At 33.0% G+C, this 25,970-nt stretch overlaps 1 protein-coding gene across 4 annotated transcripts in view; it reads left to right on the top strand.

The window, feature by feature from the left end:
• The window catches only part of LOC111049316 (mucin-17), a 40,395-nt gene that overhangs the window by 10,419 nt on the left and 4,006 nt on the right, over nucleotides 1–25,970 (top strand). For 3 of the 4 annotated variants that reach the window (XM_039423133.1, XM_039423134.1, XM_039423136.1), the window contains 3 exons: nucleotides 11,900–12,087; nucleotides 18,218–18,398; nucleotides 25,868–25,921. In XM_039423133.1, the coding sequence (XP_039279067.1) occupies nucleotides 11,900–12,087; nucleotides 18,218–18,398; nucleotides 25,868–25,921 (423 nt within the window). Of the gene's footprint in view, nucleotides 1–5,517; nucleotides 5,841–11,899; nucleotides 12,088–18,217; nucleotides 18,399–25,867; nucleotides 25,922–25,970 lie in introns of those variants that run through there. The other variant, XM_039423135.1, reaches the window with a different exon arrangement.

The raw sequence follows: 25,970 nt of genomic DNA, 5'->3' as shown, positions 1-25,970 counted from the left end.
CTTTAGAAATCTGATAAAATTGTATAAATTATTATTATGATAATGAAAAAATTAGAAATCATATCAAAAACATGTTTTAATATCAGTATGATTTATTATCCTATTTTCAATACATACAATTTTTCTCTTCAAATCATTTCTCGAGCTTTCCTATCTCCCAATCAATTACCTGTTTCAATAACATTATCATATATCAACTTATTTTCAATACAATTTTTCTCTTCAAATTCTTTCTCGAAATTTGTCGATCCTTCCTATATTCCAATATCGACGCTACGCTGGTGTGAACGGGACAGATTGCGTACCATTGGGAGATAGGACGGCTACGTCTTTAGAAGCTACACGTAGCTAGGTTTTATAAAGACCTTTAATATTATGCTTTGGTAATCAAAGATGAATATACCTACATTATGTGAGCTCCAAACCGCTAGAAAGTTATTTGAAATTCATAGCTATCACAAGTGGTCACCCTACCAACGAAAATACCGAATCTACTTCCCGTATATCACTTCATGCTAACCACTGAGTCAATCACAGATGGTGAAATTCCTGTATGCATGAATAGTAACGAATCCTATTGATCGGATTTGTTCTACTTTATTTTTTTATAATGTTTTCCAACTCTCTGTTTATTTTCGAATGTGTCCAATGTCGAACGATACTGGTAGAGCTTAGACTTTCTTAAAGTACTTGACAGACCACTCTCCTCAAATACTACATGGAAAGCATGGCAAACATGGAATTAAAACGACTAGTACAGTACCACAACCACCTCTAATTGGAGGTGGCAGTGCTTGTACTCAACAGAATTCGTAATGTCTCTCCAGTTTTTATAGTGCTCATTTCAATTCGTCAGAAAGATGGAAATTACTGAGATTATTCAATTATTCAAATTCACTTGAACAATTATTCAAATGTTAATGAATTTATTATTATTATTATTAAACAAAAATCCAAATTCAGAAAGATCTACAGTATAATGAATCCAATGCGCTGCAAATTCGTTAAACCAAAATAATGAAATCACCAAATAATGAAATTCACCAAATAATGAAAGTTTGGAGTGAATTTCTCTATGAATCACTTGTAAATTACCACTATTGAACTTTGGTCAGTATTGATCACCGAGGAGTGTGAGTAACACGAGTAAATTTATTAATTGAAGACGGTATATCGCTTGCTTATAAATCATCGATGCCAAATATTTTCAAGTCAACAGTGCTGGGACAAATTCATTTTTGTCAACATAATTTTTGTCAACTTCAAATAATTGAAGATTATCTTTTTGCCTTGCCGCTCCTCAAATAAATAATTTCCCAGCTCTAGCAACGATAACACCACGATAATAAAAAACGCGAATGACAAATAATAATGATACTGTACGTAATCCATTCCACAGGCTTTCATAAATAAAGAAAATTGAATGAAAAAGACTAAGAAATTGTCACAGATTTCTAAATCAGTGGTTTTTTGACAATTTCTTAGTCTTTTTCATTCAATATGAATAATTATCACAATATCAACTTCTCAACTACACAAAAAAGTAAAGAAAATGTTTGAAATCATTTCAACTTCAACTCTATTGTGGAGAGGATAATTCCTCTTGCCTATTGAAATTGTGTTTACAATATATCTATATTGTGTTCGTAATAATATTCAATGATAATAATTATCGAAGCTAGCGGAAAGGTTTTCTATAGGTACTCTTGATATTTGACTTGTTATAATGACTCCAAATGCACTTTACAGAACAATTATTGATAAGTCTACAATCTATTGATAAGTCATATAATAAACATTCAACGGTACAAAAGCAGTTCAAATTAGTCACACATTGAACTCAATGTAGATAGAATACATGAATGAATAGAATATTATTGAGTCTACCTTGATTCAATGTACAGTGGATGATAGTATTTATCTATTTCTTATCTTGGACCTCTGAGTAATACCTACTTTGAGGGTGACGCATAACAAACTTAAATACGGTACAATCACTGGTTCATCTGATTAGAGTTCTATTCATGAATGTTGTCTAATCTCTTACGATAAATGTTCCAACTTTCACATAATCCAATGAATAACTAAGATTTGATGAACTGGAGCAATAATGTTTGTGTCATCCAATGTCTAATGATCAACTATCGAAGAGAGACCTTCAAAAGTACTCCATCATCACCCTGATGAAGGGTAAAGTACGATTTGCAACTAAATAAAACTAGATTAATAGACTACTTGAAGTATTTACATTCTGAAGAAGTTCTGTGTATTAAAAGTACGGTATACTAAAGAATTATTTATTTGAAAGAGATTTTTGAGCAAATTAAATGGGCAAGAAAAGATTATGAGTGATGGGCCATAATTAATAAATTTCCACCAAGCCACTCGTCCACTAATAAATACCAGTAAGTTATGATAAAAATTATATTTTAGTGAATATTTTAGTTCAGAATCCTATCAGAGGTCCCATATATCTCGGGCTATTTTATTTAGTTATGTAATCGTACAATATACAAGACCTTGTTTTTGTTAAGTACTTAAGTACTAAAAGTTGTTTTAAGAACTTAGAAACAGTTTTTAAAAAATTGTTTACTCACGACATGTTTTGACATTATTTATGTCATTATCATTTACTTGATAATGCCATAAATGTCGAACACAATTTTTAAAAAAATAAAAAAAAGGTAACTTACTCAGTTTTTTCACTTGGTACAAGATATATCTAACTATTCATATACGATAGGCTACCTGTATGTTCCTATACATATTGGAAAACTATAAAAGTTGAACTAAGGAATTCTATCTCTGTTAAGCCTTATTATACTGTAACTGATTGGTTGGAAAGTACAGGTATGGTAGATATCCCAACTTGAATAATTCCAAGGAATATTTTTGGCTATTCCTCAAAAGAGAAGAAAGCAGGGGCTGATAGTTTTCTTGGTAATCCCAATTCAAGAAGGCCGAAGAATATTCCTGAAAGGTGCAGGTGTTTGAACAAAGGAACAATGGGCAGAAACCATTGACAGTCTACTTGCCTGTGAAGGAAATAGATATGATGAATACATCACGGACGAGAATGTCATATACGAACATAATTAGCTAAACTGTAATTAATTGTAAATTATTAGTGTCTACGCCAGACTATATTTTCACTTACATGAATGAAGAACTCTGATATAATCTAATTTACTTTCTCTTCTTCTTGCTCTCTAAATTTTTCTTGTTCAGCTTGGGTGGTGTCCTCATTATATTTTATTATATATTACATAATTTCAACATAATCCTTTTTAGAAACTCTTTCCATGCTCATAATATATTTGTAAAGAAAAGAAATCTTGAAGAATATCAATCTAGCACCAACTTTTCATAGCACCGCTCGCCACTGTTCATAATAGTCTAGACTAAATAAATAATTCCAAACAATAATTAAATGATAATTCCTTGAAAAAACTTTGTGGAATTCCCTGCATCTCGAAAATTAGAGCAAAAAACATTTCTTTATTGGAGGTTCTAGGAGTTATTTACATGCTATAACACATAAGCTTACTTTCGCTCACGTAACATTAATAGTGTACTATCAATCATTTGTCAAAGATAATTTTTCATCATATTGGCACTTCATTCTTTATTGAATGATAGAATAATTCTTATGTTTCAAACTGACCCTGATACTCAACGAAAGATTATAAAGGGAAAGTTTTGAACACAATTTTTGACCCCGCCCCTTTTTTCAGTATTCGTTGCGTCCCAGGATCCCAGGATCAATCTCAGTGGGATTTCAAACTGACCCTAATGGGTCACAGGTATCAATTTTTATGTGAAGTCTGAGAGTAAGGAAGAAAATACTAGAGACCTCTTGGATTGAAGAATTCGCTCATGAACTGTTGTATTGATCTCTGAGATCCGAACCTGTAATTATACAGAGTTGGTGAGAATCATTATGGAAACAGCTGAATATATATTTCACAAGTATGATATTACAGTAGTAGGTTCCATGGGAATCCTATTCCAATTGGAAAAAACTTTCTGTCGCTTCAAAATTTTTGTCCGCTATATTGAATCCGTCATATGTATCTAACTTCATTTCGAATTCAGCTTCAATTCGAATCCATGATTTCGATACAGAATTTCAAAGGAAAATTAATGGTGAAACCCGCTCTTCGATATCTCAAACCGTTTCAATTATTTCAACATTTTAATAAATGTTACAATAATTAAATGAATGAGTAATAGCAACTGCTATCACAAGTAGAATTAATTACGTGTATGTTACAGACAGGCAGACAGACGTTAACGGAAGCGAGTTAATATAGAACTTAATATAGCCTAATGTTGTGTATTATTCAGCTGAAATTATGTGTCGGCGCATAAAGTCTGTCAACTGTCAAATAATAGCATCAGCTTCTTTAAATGAATGGAAAAATTACAGAAATAGCACGCAAATAATTCCAGCTGACTGATAAATGATAAATCAAAACAATTTTTTTCTGATGCACTTTCAATGCTATTTTTATATCCTGAAAAAGGACGAAGGAGTGAGTCAATTTTGTTGTTCACCTGTAAAAATGATCGAAGAAAAATTTGAAGCTGACTTATCAATTCTCTCTAAAGTTCTTGTTGAACATACAAACAGACAGAAAACGACATTGGGCTCTAGTAAGTCAAAAGTGAGAACTTCGCTAACGCTCGTTCAACTGAAGCAAAAGTAAGTTTTTCCTGAGATAAAACAATTGAATAATTATTTTTCATTCTTGTGTTAGTTATGATAACTTATATGGTATTCTTATGGATATGACTAAGGTATTAGGTTTTTATTGGGAATAATACGTAATGTGGATGGTTCACTTCTTATAAAGCTGCGTTTACACCAAAGTTATTAACAAAATGTTAATAACTTAATCTTTATATATTCTATTAGATTGAACATAACTTATCATAAACATGATGAGCATATGTGTTTGTCAAGTTCCGTTCAATCCAATAGAATATATAAGGATCAAGTTATTAACATTTTGTTAATAACTTTGGTGTAAACGCAGCTTAACTTTGTTAGAGTAAAATATTCGAGATTCAATCATGAACTTCAATGCACACTTTATAAGATAATGCACCATTAAGATTTGAAATATTGATAACTCAATACGTGTATATGGGAATATTGACACTCTTATAACTCAATTTTACGTGGTTACTTTCACATTAGTGTTATGTAAGGTCAATGACCTTATAAGAATTTACTATACAGTATAGAATTTGGATTTGGTCAACTAGGAATAATTAGCTCATCACTCTATTTCCGTACTGCAGTGAGTATTACAATAAGAACAGTTGAATGGTGAATGGAGGAGGGGCATATCTTGACGAGTGACAGTGGAAAAATACCCAAGTACCGCTATTCCTACCCTTACGCTATGCATACTTTCTCCCTCTCCCTCTCCACACCGCAGTCATCCTGTATTACCTCAGCTCTTTCCGTCAGCACATCAATTTGTCACATCGCAGTGCAAGTTACCCACCGTGCGTGCAGTAAAGTGAAGCTTGGTTGTAGTTGCCAACTTTTGATAGTGTTTGTAGATAGTCTGTTGGTTGAGTTAATCTTCGCAATAATTCAATTGAATAATCTTTTTTATCGATTATCAGTATTGATTGTTTATCGCTCTTGGAGTGGAATAGAGATTAGTTTTGTTGCCCGGCATCAATCATGTGCTTAACTTTTAATCGATCGTCTTCAATTGAAAGACCAATGGATCAGAACTTCGAGAATGAAGAAGACTTCTACGAGTCTGATGATAATAACAACAGTGATGATTACTTTGACGACATTGATTTTGATATGGAAGGTTAGTGATTGTAGTTAGTTTTAATGAAATATTGAGTTAGAATATTTTGTAAGTTCAAACTGAATGATTCGAACTGAATTATTAAGTAGGCTGCCCTGTTTAATATTTATTCTAGTGCATGTACAGTAGGCTACTCAGTAGTTCCCTTTTCATTTTTTATGACAAAAATTAGGGTCGTAGATGCAGATCCAAGACTTTTCAATAATCCTTAAATTTCACCTCAATTTTGGAAAGTATACGGTACTGTACTTTCTTCTTATCCTTTTTTATATCTTACATAATGTAGGCTATAAATGTATTATTGCTGTTGATGAATTCCATAATTCTCAACAATAAACTCTTTTGAATTTAACAAACACATTTTCTGTTAAAATTAACTCCTTTAGTACAAAAATAATGTAATTATAATTAACTCCTAATGTAATCAATCTCTATGCTTCACTCATCTTCAAAATTAGGCTACTAATACTCGATCCACGATAAAAATTAATAAAATCTCGAAATACAAATAAATGATTTGTTTATTACAACTTTTAAATAAAATATTTCAAACTTTACGTTGTATTAGCCTTAGACGAATTTCAACATTAACTTAAATTTCATTATAAGTAAAATATAAGAAGATTGCATATATTACATAAGATCTTCGAAACTTAATTTATAGACACAAAGGTGAGAAAAGTGGTACGAATATTATCTTCACGTAGAGGTAGCTTTGGCAATCGTGTAAAAGATTATCAAAGTTCAACTGGAACTAATTATTATTATCACTAGATTTATAGTAGTAGGCCTGATACACTATTTTATTTTATAGGATAGTTGATTGCGTCCTTCCTCTTTAAAGATAGAGTAGGATTCAACTGATTCATTGACCGTTATTTTATTGGATTCGGGATTTCTATCAATAATGTAAGTTGTTTCTTGATTATTATTTGGGAAGGGGATCAGTGCGAAGCTCGTTAGGAAAAAGAGGGTATGAGAATTAGGTACGCATGAAAAGCAAATCATGCATTTAGAAATTAGGGGAAGCATTTATCTCCTTTGCGGAAAAAATTGTGTTGGTATTCACTATGTTATTGACCCTAAGTTATTGTATCAAACATATTATTGGCTGTATTATGTAGATACATTTTTTAACCACAAAGATTAATCCAAATCAAAATATTAGCTATATTGAACCTTTGTTATATATAAACGTTTTTTCTTAGTAGATTTACGTACTGCCAAAAATATTTCTTATAGCAAAAATAATACTTTAACTCAAATCGAACATTAAACCATTTCTCCAGTTTTTGTCTAATAGGCATACTCTATATAAGCTTCAACTATGTAACTTTTGAGATCATCAAATTATTGGAGAATCGAAAAAGTTGATGATATTCAATCTATAATATAATAAAGGAAAGAACTGGCTTACACTTGCTGTTATTCATACATACCGGATAGGAAATTCACGAATGACGCATTATCACGTCTTAAACACTGGACTAATTAACTTAGAATTTTGAATAGGTATTCTTAATTTATCGAGGATGGTTACAGGCCTATCTTAAATTTTTCAAGTTTTCAGTTTGTCAAATTTTTAATTTGACTCTTGCGGAGCTCGGGTTACCTAGTTCTCTAATATTTCTGTGCAACCTACTCAACACTCTATTGTTTGGAATAGTTATAGTTATAGTAATAGTTATAGTTTGGAATAGTTAATATAAACCCCTTAGAAAACATATTCACCTTTAAATTTGCAATTTAAAATCATTTTTGAATATAAGGTTTAGAAAAACCGAGAGTAATCCACCACTTCAACGTCAACCAACTCACTTGAATTCACGGTGAATGTTTATTTGAAGCACGGGTTCATGATTGAAAATATAAATAGAGGATGTGAATAATAGATATGATATCCAAACAGACCATTTTCGTTATGCATCACAACTATTGTCCATTTTAAAATGTTATTTCTCTAAACATAAAATAAGTGAACGCTTTCCCTCTTTCATGGAAGAGAGAGGATATTGGGATGTTTTTCCTAAGCCTCTACCTCAAAGTATTTTCTTTCCAGCTTTTACTGATTTATTTTCTATTCTTTGTAACTAGGTTTACATTAGCTAGTATTGTGTACTATAAGTACCTGGAATCAACGGTATACTCTAAAGTTGATACTAATTAACTTGGTTTTTATAAGTGCTTGCTGTAGTGTATTTGAGATGTTAAGCAGTGATAGCTTCAACCTTTTACGCATTGAAACCCAACTGTGAATATGAATGCTAATGGCAATGAATGCTAAAAAGAGGGTATAGAGGGAAAAGTTTGGAAGACAATTTTTGACCTTGCAGTTCTATTTAGGGTAGTAAGGATGTAAACATATCAAAAGTTCCCACCCCTACCACTTGTGCTAAGGTGGTGGGAGTGGTTCAAAGGTAGCATTTTTTGGTTTCTCGCATATAACTCGAAAACTATGTATCCTATTGACATAACTGTTATATAGTTTTCCTACAGTTACGTTGAAAATTGGCCATTGCTGCACTGATTACAGAACGCAAAGAATCACTTTTCCGCTCTAGTGCGGGAAAAATTTTTCTGCACTCCAGATTTGCAACATGGCAACGCAAAATACTTAGTAGGTTATATATGTAGCAACAGTGCAGCAAAATCAAAATGAAGTTGGTAACAGTGACTGGGCTGCTATAGTGAGCAGAGGTGCAACGAAGCACAACGCGCTAATTATTAGTATTAGATATTTTATCCAACGACAACGAGGACTTTAGGATTTTAGGATTAAGGTTTTTATCAATAATAAAATTACACAGAAAAACATTTGATGGATTTCAGGCAATTTTACCCATAATTACCCACTTTTCATATTCAATGGTAACTGTAGGAAAAACTTAATGTGAAATACGTGCGCAAAGTTCCTCTGCTGCACTCAAGAAACCATTCCGCCCTCGCCTACGGCTCGGGCGTAAATGTTTCTTTCGGTGCAGCAAACTGTCACTTTGCGCACTAGTTGCACAAATAACTATTTCGAGATATCTGCTCTTTAAGGTGTGACATTTTTGAAAAAACACATTCGCCTCCAATTTTTTTCTACTTTAGCATTTATAACTTTATACAAATTTATGGGAGCAATCCATGCTGACTATGAGCTTATAGAGCAATAAATTCTCTTCAATTTGATGTTTAATTCTACACTTTTACGCACTTCCCTACAACTGTTGCAGCAGCTTTTGTGTTAAGTGTGAAATCTCCAGTTTTTCAACAACAGACCGATTGACAAAGGAATTGGGAGGGAATGTTATTTGTACATAATTTTCGCAGCTTTGTTGAGACTATAGTTAGGAGGAGAGCATATCAAAAGTTCCCATTCCCAACTCATGTGCTAAGGGGGATGAGGGTGGTTTAAAAGTTACATTTTTCAGCCTTTTGCTTCGGCGCTCTTATCTTGAGAACAATGAGTTCATCCGACAAAACTAACTATATGGTATTCGAAAACAAGACTTGATAAATTCTCTATTCTTTTTGTTCAGTAGAATTTTGTGATATTGTAACTTTTGAAAAATGTAACTTTTAAACCACCCTCATCCCCTTAGCACATGAGTTAGGAATGGGGACTTTTGATATGCTCTCTTCCTAACTAGTCTCAACAAAGCTGCAGAGTCGAAAATGATGTACAAAACATTCCCTCCAAGTTCCTTTGTCAATTGGTCTATTGTTGAAAAACTGGAGATTTCACACTTAACACTAAAGCTGCTGCAACAGTTGTAGGGAAGTGCGTAAAGGTGTAAAATTAAACATCAAATTGAAGAGAATTTATTGCTCTATAAGTTCATAGTCAGCATGGATTGCTCCCATAAATTTGTATAAAGTTATAAGAGCAAAAGTAGAAAAAAATTGGAGGCGAATGTGTTTTTTTTCAAAAATGTCACACCTTAAGGAGCTGATATCTCAAAAACTATATAACGGCAGTCCATAAGATACAATCTGATCGAGTTTTCGAGTTATATGCGAGAAACCAAAAAATGGTTCCTTTGACCACCCCCACCCCCTTAGCACAATCAGTAGGGGTGAGGAATTTTGATATGTTTACCTCCTTACTACCCTAAATAGAACTGCGGGGTCAAAAATTGTCTTCCAAACTTTTCCCTCTATAACCTTTCCTTGACTGTACTATAATTCATTTTCACAACCCATTAAACCTTTTCCACCCCCCCCCCTCAGAACTCCCAAACAATAGTGAATTGATATAGCCGGAAGACTTTGCTTTGGTCACTTGTTAATTGATTAACTAGTGAGACCCTGGCTTGAGGAACTCGCTCATGAACTGTTGATCTCTGAAATCCGCAACTTGTAATTACAGAATTGGTGAGAATTATCATGGAAACAGCTAAATATTTCTTTTACAAGTATCGTATGACAGTGGATTCCAACTCCTATCTATTACTTGACGTGGGATCCTATTACTTGCAGTCGCTTCAAAAGTTTTTTCTGCCAACTTCAATTCGAATCCAGCTTAATTTTGAATCCAATCTCATTTTTTCAAATGAGAACATAATCATATGATACATGATTTCGATACAGAATTTCAAAAGAAAATGTATTGCGATACCCGCACTTCGATATCTCAAACCGTTTCAATGATCTCAACATTTAAAGATAATTTTGTCTTGGGCCGACAATGTGAACATGTAAGTTGGCTGCTTTTGGATTATAGTTGGCATGCCGACCCACGGTAACCCGACACTCCGACCAAAATCCAACGTTGGCCCACCAGTCTGTGCTACATGGGTAAATGATACAAAAATGAAACAAATGAGTATCTACATTGAATAATCAAGTGTTGTTGAACACTAATAGTAGCCTCTACTCACAAATTTAACACTTTGGCAAAAAAAAATTGTCATGGCAAATTTGTCAACGTCATAGCAACTGCTACAAGTAGTATTATTAATCAATCTATGTTACAGACAAACAATAGATAGACAGGCAGACAGTGTTGTTAACGGAAGCGAGTTAATATAGAACTTATAAATTAAATATGTTGTATATTATTCAGCTGAAATCGTGTGTAGGCGCATAAAGGACAGTCTGTGTGGTAACCCCCAAATAGAATCAGCTTTTTCAAATGAATGGAAAAATTACATAAATAACATTCAATTAATTCCAGCTGACTAAATGATAAATCACAACAATTTTTTTCTCATGCACGTTCAATATTAATTTTATATCCTAAAAAAGGATGAAGGAGTGAGTCATGTTGTCCAACGAACTTGACCTGTAATGAGGTTCGAAGAATATGTGTTCAACATTTGAAGCTGATAGATCAATTCTTTCTAAAGTTACTGTAGAACATACAAACAGACGGACAACGACTTTGGCCTTGAGTGAGTAAAAAGTGAGAACTCGCTAACGCACGTTCAAAAATATTCTTAATTTCAAATTTTCCACTTACCCAGTTTTAAGAACTCAAAAAACGTGGCATGATACCTTCCATAGTTGTAAGACTTCTTGAATTTCGGAGGGTATGATTCTGAGGGCATTTTTGAGAAGCCCTTCAAGCATCATTCCCTCATGCAGCAAAATTTGCATTAAAAAAAATGTAAATGCAGTTGGGGCGTAGACGTTCACAGAAAATTGAAACCGCAAATAGAGAAACAATAATAAACTAGAAACATTAATAGAGGATGCAATTTAGGAATAGAGTACAGAATTAGAACAAAATAAGAACAAAGTCACGAAAGAAATTCAGATTGGAATCACGCCTTCAAACCCCTACTGGGCTCATCTTTCCAGTAATTTTTGTGCCATTTATTGCAGAAAATAATTTTTTAAATAAATTGTGCATGTCTTTGTTCCTTTACTCGAGGAATTTTTAATCAATTTTTAAGAAAATATAACCAGTCTCCATTTACGGATGTTTGATAAGTGACAATAGTTTCCGTCTCTAAATCGCCATTCTACAATTCACTTAAAGTTTTGTATTTTAAATCAGTCAGATTATTCATTGCTATTATTACTATTACAATAACTTTGTTTCCGATTAATAGTTCAGTGTTTTTTTTCAGCTCAACAAATGTCTCTTCCCGAACTCTTGACAATGTCATGGAGATCTTGTCCAGCTAACGGAGGCTTAGAACTATTCATGATTGGGACGAACTTCTCGAGCGACTGTAAAGTAGTATTTTATGAGGGCGACGAAACGAATATGACATGGAGAGTCTACGTCTATCCAATCAGAGAGTTCTTTCACAGGGTAACTATACTTTTTTACTTACCTTGCCCTATTGCCCTAGTTATAGGTAAGGAAAGTATTGCTTTCCGAAAAAAATTAAGGTACCCCAATTTCTAAATTTCTATACGTTTCAAGGTCCCCTGAGTCCAAAAAAGTGGTTTTTGGGTATTGGTCTGTATGTGTGTGTGTATGAGTGTATGTGCGTCTGTGTACACGATATCTCATCTCTCAATTAACGGAATGACTTGAAATTTGGAACTTAAGGTCCTTACACTATAAGGATCAGACACGGACAATTTCGATCAAATGCAATTCAAGATGGCGGCTAAAATGGCGAAAATGTTGTCAAAAACAGGGTTTTTCGCGATTTTCTCGAAAATGGCTCCAACGATTTTGATCAAATTCATACCTCAAATAGTCATTGATAAGCTATATCAACTGCCACAAGTCTCATATCTGTAAAAATTTCATGAGCTCCACCCCATCTATGCAAAGTTTAATTTAAGATTTCCAATTATCAGGTCTCAGATATAATTTAAACGAAAAAATTCGATTGGAAAACATTGAGCATGAAAATCTCACCAATTGTCTGGTAACATTTTCACCTAAAATTGAAAATAAGTTTGAAATTTGAGAAAATGTGATTATTCAATATCGCAAACTGTTAGCAACTGTTGATTCTATTAAATCACTAGCCGTCAGGCTCGCTTCGCTCGCCATATCCGTCTAGCCAGGGGGCTCCGCCCCCTGGACCCCCGACTGGATCGTCCAAGAATAAGATCAGCAGGCTCGCTTCGCTCGCCTGCATTTTTCATTTGAGCACTTTTATCATATGTTAGGACGATCCAGTCGGGGGTCCAGACTAAACGTCTGGCTAAACGGATATGGCGAGCGAAGCGAACCTGACGGCTAGTAATATAATATTGAAATAGCTCTGATTGAAGTAGCAGTGCCCAATCAATTTTTCCGCGATATATGCATTTCAATCTTCAACTTGGTGCCAACCTAACAAAATTATCAATTTAGTTACCAGTTAACAACTGTTTTGAAGAGGTACTCTCTCTAGATTATAGTTCTAGTCTATATTAACATATGGTATGGACATTTTTCAATTATAATTAAGAGAATAAGAAGAATATACATGCTAAAAGACGAACTTTAAACCCTTAAAAACCACCCTTAGAGTTAAAATATTGCCAAAAGATTTCTTAGTGCGCCTCTAAAGGGCCAACTGAACATACCTACCAAATTTGAACGTTTTTGGTCCGGTAGATTTTTAGTTCTACGAGTGAGTGAGTGAGTCAGTCAGTCAGTCAGTCAGTGAGTGAGTGCCATTTCGCTTTTATATAATTATATAGACTAGCCGTCAGGCTCGCTTCGCTCGCCATATCCGTCTAGCTAGGGGGCTCCGCCCCCTGGACCCCCGACTGGATCGTACAAGAATGAAATCAGCAGGCTCGCTTCGCTCGCCTGCATTTTTCATTCGAGAATTTTTATCATATGTTAGGACAATCCAGTCGGGGGCCAGACTAAACGTCTGGCTAAACGGATATGGCGAGCGAAGCGAGCCTGACGGCTAGTAATATAATATTCCCAGGATTGAAGTAGCAGTGCCCAATCAATTTTCCCGCGATAAATACATTTAAATCTTCAACTTGGTGCCAACCTAACAAAGTCAACTCAACTTAATGTTAACCTGACAAAATTATTAATTTAGTTGCCAGTTAACAACTGTTTCGAAGAGGTACTCTATCTAGATTATAGTTCATATAGTAACATATGATATGGAAATTCCAATTATAATTAAGAGATTGGGAGAAGAAGAATATACATGCTAAAAGACGAACTTTAAACCCTTAAAAACAACCCTTAGAGTTAAAATATTGCCAAAAGATTTCTTAGTGCGCCTCTAAAGGGCCAACTCAACATACCTACCAAATTTGAACGTTTTTGGTCCGGTAGATTTTTAGTTCTGCGAGTGAGTGAGTGAGTGAGTGAGTGAGTGAGTGAGTGAGTGAGTCAGTCAGTCAGTCAGTCAGTCAGTCAGTGAGTGAGTTCCATTTCGCTTTTATATATATAGATTCACTATGAAGAGATAGCAGATTTCGTGTGTATCCAGCGTTATTGTCCTGTCACCAGCTGGCTCAGATCTATGAATAGTAGACTTGAGATGCGCGTGAACACTAGCGTCAGGTGATCAATTTTCATAACGGCAAGAAAAGTTGTGTGAGTGCGTCACACCAGACTTTTTAAAGAAAAGAATGAATCATTTTCATTAGCAAATAGATTATCATCTATTCATCATAGTACTTTTACAGGGTACCTAACTATACTTTCTTAATATTCTTTAAATGATTAAGGACTCATTGACATGATTAAGTCATGATTACATTTTAATAAATAATGTATTTATTGGAAAATGTTGAGATTTAATTTCCAAAAACAAGAAAAAAGTTTAAAAAAGCAAGTTATCGTGATATAACAAATTATAGGCTCGTATAAATACGAAGATCTAAGCCTATATGATAAAAGATAGGTGATGAAAGAGAGGAAGGGCGAGAAGATTCCTTCTTACGTATTTTCAGTACAAATTGATTTAATAATCTATAAGGTAGAATATCTTAATTTCCTATCTCAATTGATGAAGAGTCAGGGTGCCGGTTGCACAAAAGCCGGTTAAATTTTAACCGTGATTCATTCCACGACAACCAATCAGAGAAGCCGTCTTTTTAAAAACGCCTTCTCTGATTGGTTCTCGTGGGATTGATCACGGTTAAAATTTAACCGGCTTTCGAGCAGCCGGGCCTGGGTTTCAAAGTTGCTTTTTTTGTCACTGAGTCACTCAATATACGATAATCCTTATTAATAAGATATTGAACCAACATTCTTGGCTTTTGGAGCCAAAATTGAGGTATTCTCCGAAAAAGTCTCCTAGAAATGGCTTTTCCGGAGAAGTGTTCAAATGATCCGCAATACTTTCATCTAACATCTATAAGTGTAGGAATTAATCTATAAGTGTTAGGTCATGTTGGTGAGATTTGACTCAAATTCTCCATTCCCATTGTCAATATTTTTATATTGGATGAAACAATGAATCAAATTCTACAATAGCAATTTGTGGAACTTACCAAACGAGATAGAAAATAAAGCTACCGAGAGCTGGCCATCTATGGAATTTTGCGAAACGCTAGCACATTAATTGCATACAATATTATACAGAGTGGGTGAAAAGTCCGAGAACGGCTTAATATCTCATACAAAATAGTTATTTGTGCAACTAGTGCGCAAAGTGACAGTTTGTTGCACCGAGCAGTTTTTTACGCACGAGCCATAGGCGAGGTTGGAATGGTTTCTTGAGTGCAGCAGAGGAACTTTGCGCACGTATTTCACATTAAATTTTCCTACAGTTACCATTGAATATGATAAGTGGTTGATTATGAGTAAAATGATGGTTGAAATCCATCAAATGTTTGTCTGTATAATTTTGTTATTAATAACAACTTTAATTTATTTTAAACTTGATAATCCAATTGAAATTTAATAATCGATAATTTATTCAAATTAAAAATTAAATTAATCCAATTAATATGAAAATTTTAATAATTTTGAGTAAATCTTAATTCCTAAATAATTTTTCAACCAATCAATTTATGAATGAAAAAATATTATTTGAAATAATGAATAATTAATGATATTCAAAATGTATAATTTAATGAGTTCTCATTTTTATTTATTTGAAAATCAGAAAAAATATAGATAGAACAAATTCGCAATCAAAATACACACCAACAATGTCAACAGCTGATTGGGATGGCAGCAAGATTATACGCAAAGTATTAAGAGTTCGCAAAGTAATACTTTGCGCACTAGAGCGGAAAAGTGATTCTTTGCGGCCTGCAATCAGTGCAAAAATGGTCACTTTCAAAGGTACCCTGGTATAGGAAAAGGTTATTTGATGGTGGGTGTGATTGGGGATCCTACTCAAATTGAAAATACTACTCTACTATGACTTCAAAAATCTGGTCCGCCATCTTGGATCCGCCATATTGAATGCAACTTTATTTTCTTAAATAGGAAGGTGGTCATGCGGTACATGATTTCAATACGAAATTTCAAGAAAAAATGAATGGTGAAAACTGCACATCGATATCTCAAACAGTTCAGAAGATATTCACATTATTAATCAATACTACTCATGTATTTCATTCTGTATATGCATGATATTGATTAATAATGTGAATATCTTCTGAACGGTTCGAGATATCGATATGCGGCTCTCGCCATTAATTTTTTCTTGAAATTTTGTATCGAAATCATGTAGGCTATCGCATGACCACCTTCCTATTTAAAAAAAAGTTGCATTCAATATGGTGGTTCCAAGATGGTGGGCCATATTTTTAAAGTCATAGTAAAGTACATAGTATTTTCAACTTGAGTAGGATCCCCGATCACACCAACCATCAAATCACCTTTGTGTATGAGATATAAAGCCGTTCTCGGACTTTTTTCTCTCCTTTCTACTTTGAATAGTATTGATTAATAATGTGAATATCTTCTAAACGGTTTGAGATATCGATATGCGGTTTTCGTCATTCTTTTTTTTCTTGAAAATTCGTATCAAAATCATGTATCGCATGTCCACCTTCCTATTTAAAAAAAATAAAGTTGCATTCAATATGGCGGATCCAAGATAGCGAACCAGATTTTTGAAGTCATAAGTAAAGTACATAGTATTTTCAATTTGAGTAGGATCCCCACCGTCATATAACCTTTGTGTATATGATATTGAGCCGTTCTCAGACTTTTCACCCACTCTGTATTATCTCTCAAGGGGGTTATGATCACCTTCATATATTATTATTGGAAATGGTACTGGTATCGATTATTGGAACCGTTTGCAAAAGTGCACAAAACAAGTGGTGTTTATAGTTTTGCGATCGAGTGTTGGGGAAAAAATAGACGGAATGGCTCATGTTTTTAACATTGAGATACAATAATTACCACTTTGTCTATACCTCAATGTATTTGTACACTGAGCTCTATTGAGCTCTATTTCTACAAATGCAGCATTGTAAAATATTAATTTTTCTTGTAATGTGTTCTATCTTAAAAACTTTCAAAGTGTGTCACGTATCGAAAATCAAGTGTTTTAACGATCTTATTAGCTGTTACAGAACCACCTTGTGTTCTTTTAACTGAGATAACATTGTTTAGCATGGAGAGACAACTTCATCTGTATCTCAAATTTTAATGAATTTTAACACAGAGGCTCGGTTGCCCAACCCATATTACATTTTTAACGTGTAGATAAATGCCATGAGAACCAATCAGAGAAGTTTTAATAATGATTAATCTAGGCTTTTGTGCAACCGGGCCAGAGTCTCTTTAAAAATCACGCAAATCAGGTTGCAATGCCACCCGTTTTTGTTTGTTTTTTTTTTTTTTAGATAGAATATTTTTCTTATACTGTATCCCAATCAATTTTTAACACTGAGCACTATTTCTATAAAGGCAGCATGTGAATTTTCAAACATTTGCCTATTATCTCAAGGAATTTGACGGATCACATTGAATGCGTACCGTATAGTGCAAGTACATGTAGCTGCTCACACTGAACGTAACAGCAAGTGCAAGCGTTCAGTGTGAGTGTTCATATTGCCCTTTCCAGATTTTGGTTTCTCATCTGCAAGCTTTTTTTCTATAGCTCTACAGCCCATTGTGGGCTTTGGCCTCCTCCACAACATTCCTCCAAACATTTCTATCCATTATAAATCCCCTCCATCCTCTATAACCCATCCTTATCAAATCATCCCTTATCTCAAGAATCTCATCGTATTCTTGATCTTCCTTGTTTTCTTCTCGAGTGAAGCTTCTCTTTAAGCACTATTTTTGGCATTCTGGTTTCATCCATCCTATAAATATGTCCGAACCATCTTAGTCTCTCATCTGCAAGCTTGGTCATGCATAATGAAGCGTGCAATTGCACAAATACGCATCCAATGTATTCATCACACAGTAACATACTGACAAACACTATTTTTTTAAAGGCAGCTTTGTAAAATAATATTTATTTCACTTGTAGACCTAATATAGTTATTTCCAAACAGTTTTTGTTTGAAAATATCGCAAATGAAATGTTGTAACGTTGCAGTGTCACCTGGTGTGCGTTGTGCCTCCGTACCTGCGCACAGACATCACAGAGCCAGTCCAGGTGCGAGTGGTAGTCGAGTGCGCTGGCAACAAGAGCACGGATCCACAGCCTTTCGCATACACTCCGGTGGTCGGATTTCTGCCCAACTCACCCATTTGCCGACCTTACCCCCACCAAACAGGTGAGCCCGACGACAGTGATGAAGAAGACTATCCTCCTCCCTTCTCGCTAGTACTGTTCGCAGTACAACAGCTATCCATAACCAGCAATAATAACGGCCAGTAGTCTAGTTTATTGGTAGACCTACTTACAATTTACATGTATCTCACATCACAGCTTGTTCACTTTTCTAAGTTTTGAAAGTTAATAATAATTTATTTATCGAATAAGTACAATATCACAATATATTATTATAGAATTGGTAGAATTTTTTAATACAATTTGTACAACATAAGGGTATTTTTTCAATTTATGCGACCGCGGCCGAATAACGAAAAATAATTATAATAGGTCACCTCTTGTTCTTATGGTAGAGTTTACGCATTTGTCAGAATTAAAATACATGATCACTAAAATAAGATGGTATTGTGAAGTTTGTTCTGGCGTGTTTAAACCTCTTTGACAAGTTGTAATATTTTCAAAAATCAATTGGGCCTACATTCTTTCTCGAACGTTGGCCGCGGTTCCTGGTTTTAATACGCTTTGGTTTTTCCAACAAAAGAGCACTAATTGATTCTTCTAAGACTTAATGTTTAGCCCTTTTTTAACAAAATTGTTTCAGTTCTTTATTTTAACAAAATTGTTTCGGTTCTTTATTTTAACGAAATGCTTTACTAGTTTGTTCATTCAAAAACTATTGAGTAGTCCTGTAAATACATCATGCTCTAATAATATCGTTTTAAATATTAAGCTAATTAAACGAAACTGCTCAAATGCATATAATTAAAAATGTTAGATCTTTTATTGCAAAAACGGGTTGCATTGCAATATAATGATAGAAATGTCGCTGTATATTTTCTGGACGTTCTGAGCACTAATATCGATGAGGGAATAAATGAGGGAACTTGAGTTGTAAAATTAGCTTATGTGGAGCCACATGCCTTAGAAAAGTGAACGAACTGTATTTTAAACAGTACTCTGTGTTTTATTTTTTTAACATGGGTTCATTGTAGCTCGAATATTCTTACTGTAATTCTAGTTATTATAATCTTATCTATATATCATATTTGCCGGGATATTTTATCAAGAACGCAACCATGCAAAGTTGATGAATGCAGGTCGATTGATTGAATACACCATTAAATTGGGTCGTTGACAATGAAACCTATGGGCATAAATAGATAAAAATGTAATATCATTTAAAAATATATTGAGGCTGTTTGAGACTGAAATGAGACTAATTGAGACCGTTAAAACTGGAAAGAGACTGTTTTTTAACTTTTTTTAGCTTTTTCAAGTCACTATAAAGTTTCTAAAGATAGCCTTTCCAGTTCTTATACACACATAAATTCTATATAAAGGTGAATATTATATTATTAGTTCTGAGGTGAAATCATGTACAACTTTCCTCCTTTTGAAATACCTTTTATTTTTCTTGAGAAATGTGTTTTTCCATTCACTTTTTATTATTAACCACCTCACATTTTTTATATAAACTGCGTTCTTTATAAAATGCTCTTTCTCAAATTTTAAGTTAATAACATGTTTATATTTGTGTCGTAGTGTTTTATTCATAGACAGTATGCGTTCGTTGAATGTAAATTAAAACTTACTAATCAGAGTAGAGTTGCTTTATATTTTTAAATAATTCTAGAAAAAATGGCTTTTGAATTGTAAAATGTGATACAATAAATTGAAACGTCTTTGTCAGTTTTGAAAGTCACTAGGTTTAATTTTGGAACAGAATACCTCATACTCGTACAATATTTATTAATTCACACGATATTACTTACCGTTTCAAGTATCATTAATATTAATAGATAGTTCTATATGGAAGTATTCATATCTTATGATATGAATATAGTAGGCCATATTTTGTATGTTATAGATGTGTTTGTAACAATGGAGATTTGTGTATCATTCATGTACTGGATTTTCTGTTAGTAGTTGCATAGCTAGATAGTAAGTTCTTCTTTGTACTAATATTAATATTTTTAATGGTCTCAAGATTCAATTTATATTATAAAACAAGTATCATAATTTAACATTTTTTTATTATTGTGACAGTCCAAGAAAATGTATATCTTGAATAAAAGAAGATAAACCTATTTTTAACTATCTAGGTACTTACTTGAATCGATTATTCATTAATTTAAATTCACTTAATTTATTCGTTCAAATGATGAAGACTAGCTTACCTTCTCAGATTAATTGATTAGTAAAATTTCACTCGATTATTTCTAATAAGTATTGCTATTTCTACAAGAGCTATTTCTATTCAGGTATTTAGTCTTAATTAGTGAGTTTATGATAACATAAATAATTATTATTCCTATGACATACAATTCACACTGAAGTCTGTGTGTGTTTTAGCTAAGTAATAACTCATTCTTTTTGTTAAAATGAATGTTCATAATTGGTGATGGTGGTCTGTCAAAATGTAATGCATCAGAAATAGATTAAACACATAGAATACAATACTGAAATTAATTTAGTAATACTGTGTATTGGGAATGAATTATCAACTGTTTCTCACCACAGTAGGCTATTGTATTACTGCAATTTATCAATGATTTATTGATTATATTCTTTCATGAGAAAAGTATTTACAATTATTCTGCTAAGTGCTTTTTTCGATAGAAATAGTTTGACAATGTTATGACAAGTATTTAGTCTGATGAATATTGCAGGAATTAGCTCTACGAAAATATTTTTCACTATTTTTTAAAAGTTCGTCAGTTAAATTAAAACTTCACTTCAAATCAAATAGTTTCAAGTATTAATATTGAATATCAAACCCAAAACATTATCAGAGTCGAATACAAATAACAGTTTGGATCATTTTGTTAACGATTTATTTTATATACTACTCTTCAAGAGCACAGTGTTTGAAAGTCGAATAATTATTAACTTATTGACAATCATTATGATGAATTATTTCCCGGAAATGATAGTAATGTAAAATTGTTAATCTAATTAGTACGATAGAAAAGATCTTGTAATGCATACTTGTTTTGCAGCAAACATCTTTTTGTCTGTTTTTAGATTATCAAGACGAATTCCAAAGCAATAATGCTTCTCAATCCAATTACAGTAGCAATTTCAGGATCAATTTCGATCCTACACCCTAAAAATGACGGACTGACGACTTAGCATCATCTAACCTGGAGCCAACAACTGTGCCTGCGGTCTACTTTTCAGTTATCACCTATTTCAATATTTCCCAAATGTAAATCAATAAATCCTTCTTTGTTATGTTTTATTTTGAGAAATATATGTAGTTTTCTTTAATGAAGCCAGAGAAACTCATGTAGTGCCAAACTATAGTCTATATATTTTATCGTTATATTTCAAAGTAGGTACAAATACGTACAGGTACGTACAAGTAGGTACAGTACGGTACCTACCTATTTCAAGCCTGGAAACTAATATAATTGTATAAAATGTGATTTGAGAATGATATTATGAAATTTAAAGGTCAATAATTAAATCGCCGTTATAATATCCTCCTTAAGAATCGGAATTAATCATATTTTGTACTAAATAATTCATAGGTACTTAAATAATTATTTAAGCAAAATAATTCCTAATAATCCTCAATATTATTCCTAACAAAGGTACCGTGTAACAAAACCAGGGTAAATAGAAAATTATTAAACTATTTTAAAACGCAGAAAAATGTAAAATAACTTCAACGGTAATGTAAAAACAGTAGAGAATTAAAATAATGCTATGGGTCACTTTCTCCAGAAAATTTAACTAAATTGTTTAAACCTAGGGCAGACTCGATTGGAATAGATTGTAATAGAAAATGCGACCTTTAATATTGATTGAACGGGTTAATTAGTAGATCCAACTTTGGAGAAAGCGATCCAAATATTTTTATGAAAAACTTGAAAAACAAAAATAAATTAATATTTATTTCAACTCATAAGATATAAGCCACCGATAATCAATTCAGTATTAGTGCCAACAAGATGAAATTACCAAATTATTGGAAGTGACCTCTTTCAAACTCGTATAAAAACCATAAAAGCATTACTCTTTAGGCCTACATAGAATAATTTCCAAAATTACACTTTCCATTGAATAATAAGTTTCTGAAAATGAGTCGTATGATTTAAATCATCTCATTTAATAGAGACAGCTACCTGAAAATTGAAATGTCTATAATCCCTGCCTTCACTCGAATCCCTGTATTGTCTGCTATTAGTTTCTAATCTGGAGAATCATCTACATTTAGATGTTGCTAATTCATTTCCTCTCTCCATTATTGTAGTTAAGAAACATTTTTATCAGTCATCAAGTATTTCAATTCTCAAAATTCAGTTAACATGAATTTTTAAAAAGATGCATGACGGATTGTTTACTGTTAGTACCTATGCTATGCTAGTTTTGTGGGTGTCACAAAATCATTTTTGTTAGTATTCTAATAATATATTTGTGTTTTAGAGACTTGTTTAAAATCATTGAGACTGAATACTGAATTGTATGTTATAATTAAATAAAGTATTAATAAACTGTTTTTTATCATATTATAACAACTTGTGTATTATTTCCTAGTAATACCGTAACTATACTAATCCCTATACACTAATTACACATGAATTCCTATATTTCATATCTAGCCTAAGATTGCTAAGTTTTTATGAGCATACTGTGCTTTCAATAACAGTTGGTCTTATTATTATAACCGTCACTGTTACGGCAAGTTGACCCCACTTGGGTGGTGGTTGCCCCACATGAGATTTTCAGTGACCAGATTTCAATTCAGCAGTCAGTTGCACCCACCGATAGTGTCAGTGCAAAATAGTTTGAAAGATTCAATAATTTGAATAAATTATCACTTTTATAATATATAATTTCACTACAAATACAATGAATAAGAGTATTTCTGATGATTATATTTAATTCAATATAGTGGGCGTACAAGAAAAATGCACCAAGTCCAATTTTTCCAAACTTTGTTATGCATCTACATAAATTGGCGGAGCTTCGGACATATCAATGTCCATTCTTTGGAAAGAATATTCAAAATATCCTTCCCACTAACTCTTTACCAAAACGTTAATTTCATTAATTCAACTAAGGATTAATTTGTAAATGAAAATATTGTAAAAATTTTAATTAATATGAAGATTTGAGAGAAAAAAACTGAAAATTGATAAAGTAAAATAATTATACAGGTAAATAAGATCAAATGATTGATTAATAAAATTGAGTAGGCTGAAAGTAGATCAGGGTAATCAACTTTCAATAATATACAGCAGTATGCAGTGGATAATTAAAATAACAGGAGTTAATATAATATACAATAAATACAATTTATTCTATAACAGGTTTATAGGTTTGTATTGGTGGGATGGGTGAGGGATGGTTGTCATGTGATCGTTCTAGGGCTGGACAGTTTCAGTCATTTGTTCCAAAAGATGTTTTTTTAAAGTCAGGATGAAGCTCGCTCGGCTCTCAATGGACCGGATAGAAACAGGAAGTGCATTCCATGCACGACAGCCACTGACTAAAAAGTGGTTCGATGGTTGGGTATCCTTGAAGTACTTTCTCCGGCTCTTGTATGTGAAGCATCTATCCTCCTACCTTCAGAAACAAATTTGAAATCATCTTTGATTTCGGAGAGAAAGAGAGACGCATATAAGATTGAATATCGGGGCACTGAGCTTCGCTCCAGAGTACAAAAGCATAGTTTATAATATTCATTTATTGATACAAAGAACACAATTCTTTCGATTGATTGGGGAAGGACCAATAGGCACAGCCCAAAACTGTTTCTTCCCCGAATTTTTATGTATACACTATAAATACGGTAGTCCAAAAAGTAGGTTATGTTCCATACAGAACAGTTTTGAATTCCAATTTTCAGTCCAAACATTTGGAAACAGAAAAGTTCGAATTTAGATTTTTCACAAACCAATTTTAATAACAAAATAACACTCAGTAATCACTTAAAACTGTAAAATAATGATTAGCTTTGAAAATGTTGATATAAGTACTCTAATTTAAATAAAATTGATCTTGAAAAAATCATATCGTTGGTTATGTCAACAAATCAGATAAGGTTGATCAAGTCGGTTTATCTATAATTGCCAGATAATACTTCTTATGAGATCCGCTGATTGATTGCAATATAGTTCAACATAATTTTGTCTCTCTCCCACACAGACACTCGCATTTTCCGTTATCAACAGACGACGAAATTATCATTTGTTTTTTAAAGGATAAATAATTATTATCCTTTTCATGTCCTTCAGCGAGTTTTCCCAGGGATGAGACATGCAATCGAATTTTTATATCATAAACCTACTATGTTCTAAATTTTGTGAAAATCGTTGGAGCCGTTTTCTAGATCCGTTGGACATAAATAAATACTTCTCATGTGATCCGCTGATTGATTGCAATATATTTAAACATAATTCTGTCTCTCTCACACACAGGCACCAAAACCAAAATATATAAACAATATATTAACAAATATATAAATAACCAAATATATACAAAAATTGCTCGCTTAATATAATAGGATACTAAAGCTACAAATACTATTTCTCTGTCTAGTTTTTGTTTGTGTTAAATTTATCTTCAATTGAGTAATTCACAACTAAAACGCTAGTATTTGACCGCCGCCATTTTGTCCATAGTAAAAACGTGGACCGCAGATCTCTGAACGCCTGACCGCTCTATCTGTGTGCACACACCATGAAAGAGGATCTTTCTGTCAGCCTTGTGAAGAAATATTATTTGCTAATACTGTCTTCATCCAGGGTTAGATTCACTTACTACAACTTAACTTACTACAACATGATACATTTTTATGATTCTCTACTGAAGGCCTATCTCATTTAATTGCAATGAATCGAAATCTCATTCAAAATAATAATTTGATCAAAATGAATTCCATTCATTCTTTATTTCAAGTGATCAATAGAGATCGAATTTGTAAAGTTGATTCTTGTCCATATAGGGTTTTTACCTATTAAGGTTCATTTAGCTCAATAGGTCACATACAAAAAGTTGAAGCTTGAATATTATAATATTGTCAAGTAATGATCAGTTTATAGCGGCCAGAACGTTGAAAGATTGGTAAGACTTTTCAGGTCACTACCTCCGTAAACAAAGCCATAGTGCATTCGTGTGACGCCAGCACACGTAGGGCTCCTACACCAATAAAATCACTAGCTAATATAGATCAGCTGAAATCAACGAATTCTCATTGTGTTGAATGAAAAAGACTATGAAATTCTCAAAAAACCACTGATTTAAACCAGTGTTTTTTTGACAATTTCTTAGTCTTTTTCATTCAATATGAATAATTACCACAATACCAACTTCTCAACTACACAAAAAGGGAATTCTCATTGGTTTAGGAGCCCTACCTGTGCTGACGTCACACGAATGCACTACGGCTTTGTTTACGGAGGTAGTGATCAGGTTTTGAAAAATTTAAGCTGACATGATATTTATGCATTTTATTTGCAGATTTCATGGATATATATCTCATACAAGTAAGATGCAAGAGCGAGGACTGCCAGTGTAAGTATTTTTAGAATATTACTCATTATTTTTCATTATAAAATTATTC

This window comes from Nilaparvata lugens, chromosome 3 (assembly GCF_014356525.2).
Source record: "Nilaparvata lugens isolate BPH chromosome 3, ASM1435652v1, whole genome shotgun sequence".
Classification (NCBI taxonomy): Eukaryota; Metazoa; Arthropoda; class Insecta; order Hemiptera; family Delphacidae; genus Nilaparvata; species Nilaparvata lugens.
The sequence above is the reverse complement of the archived record's forward strand: the minus strand, read 5'-3'. Positions and strand labels throughout refer to the sequence as shown.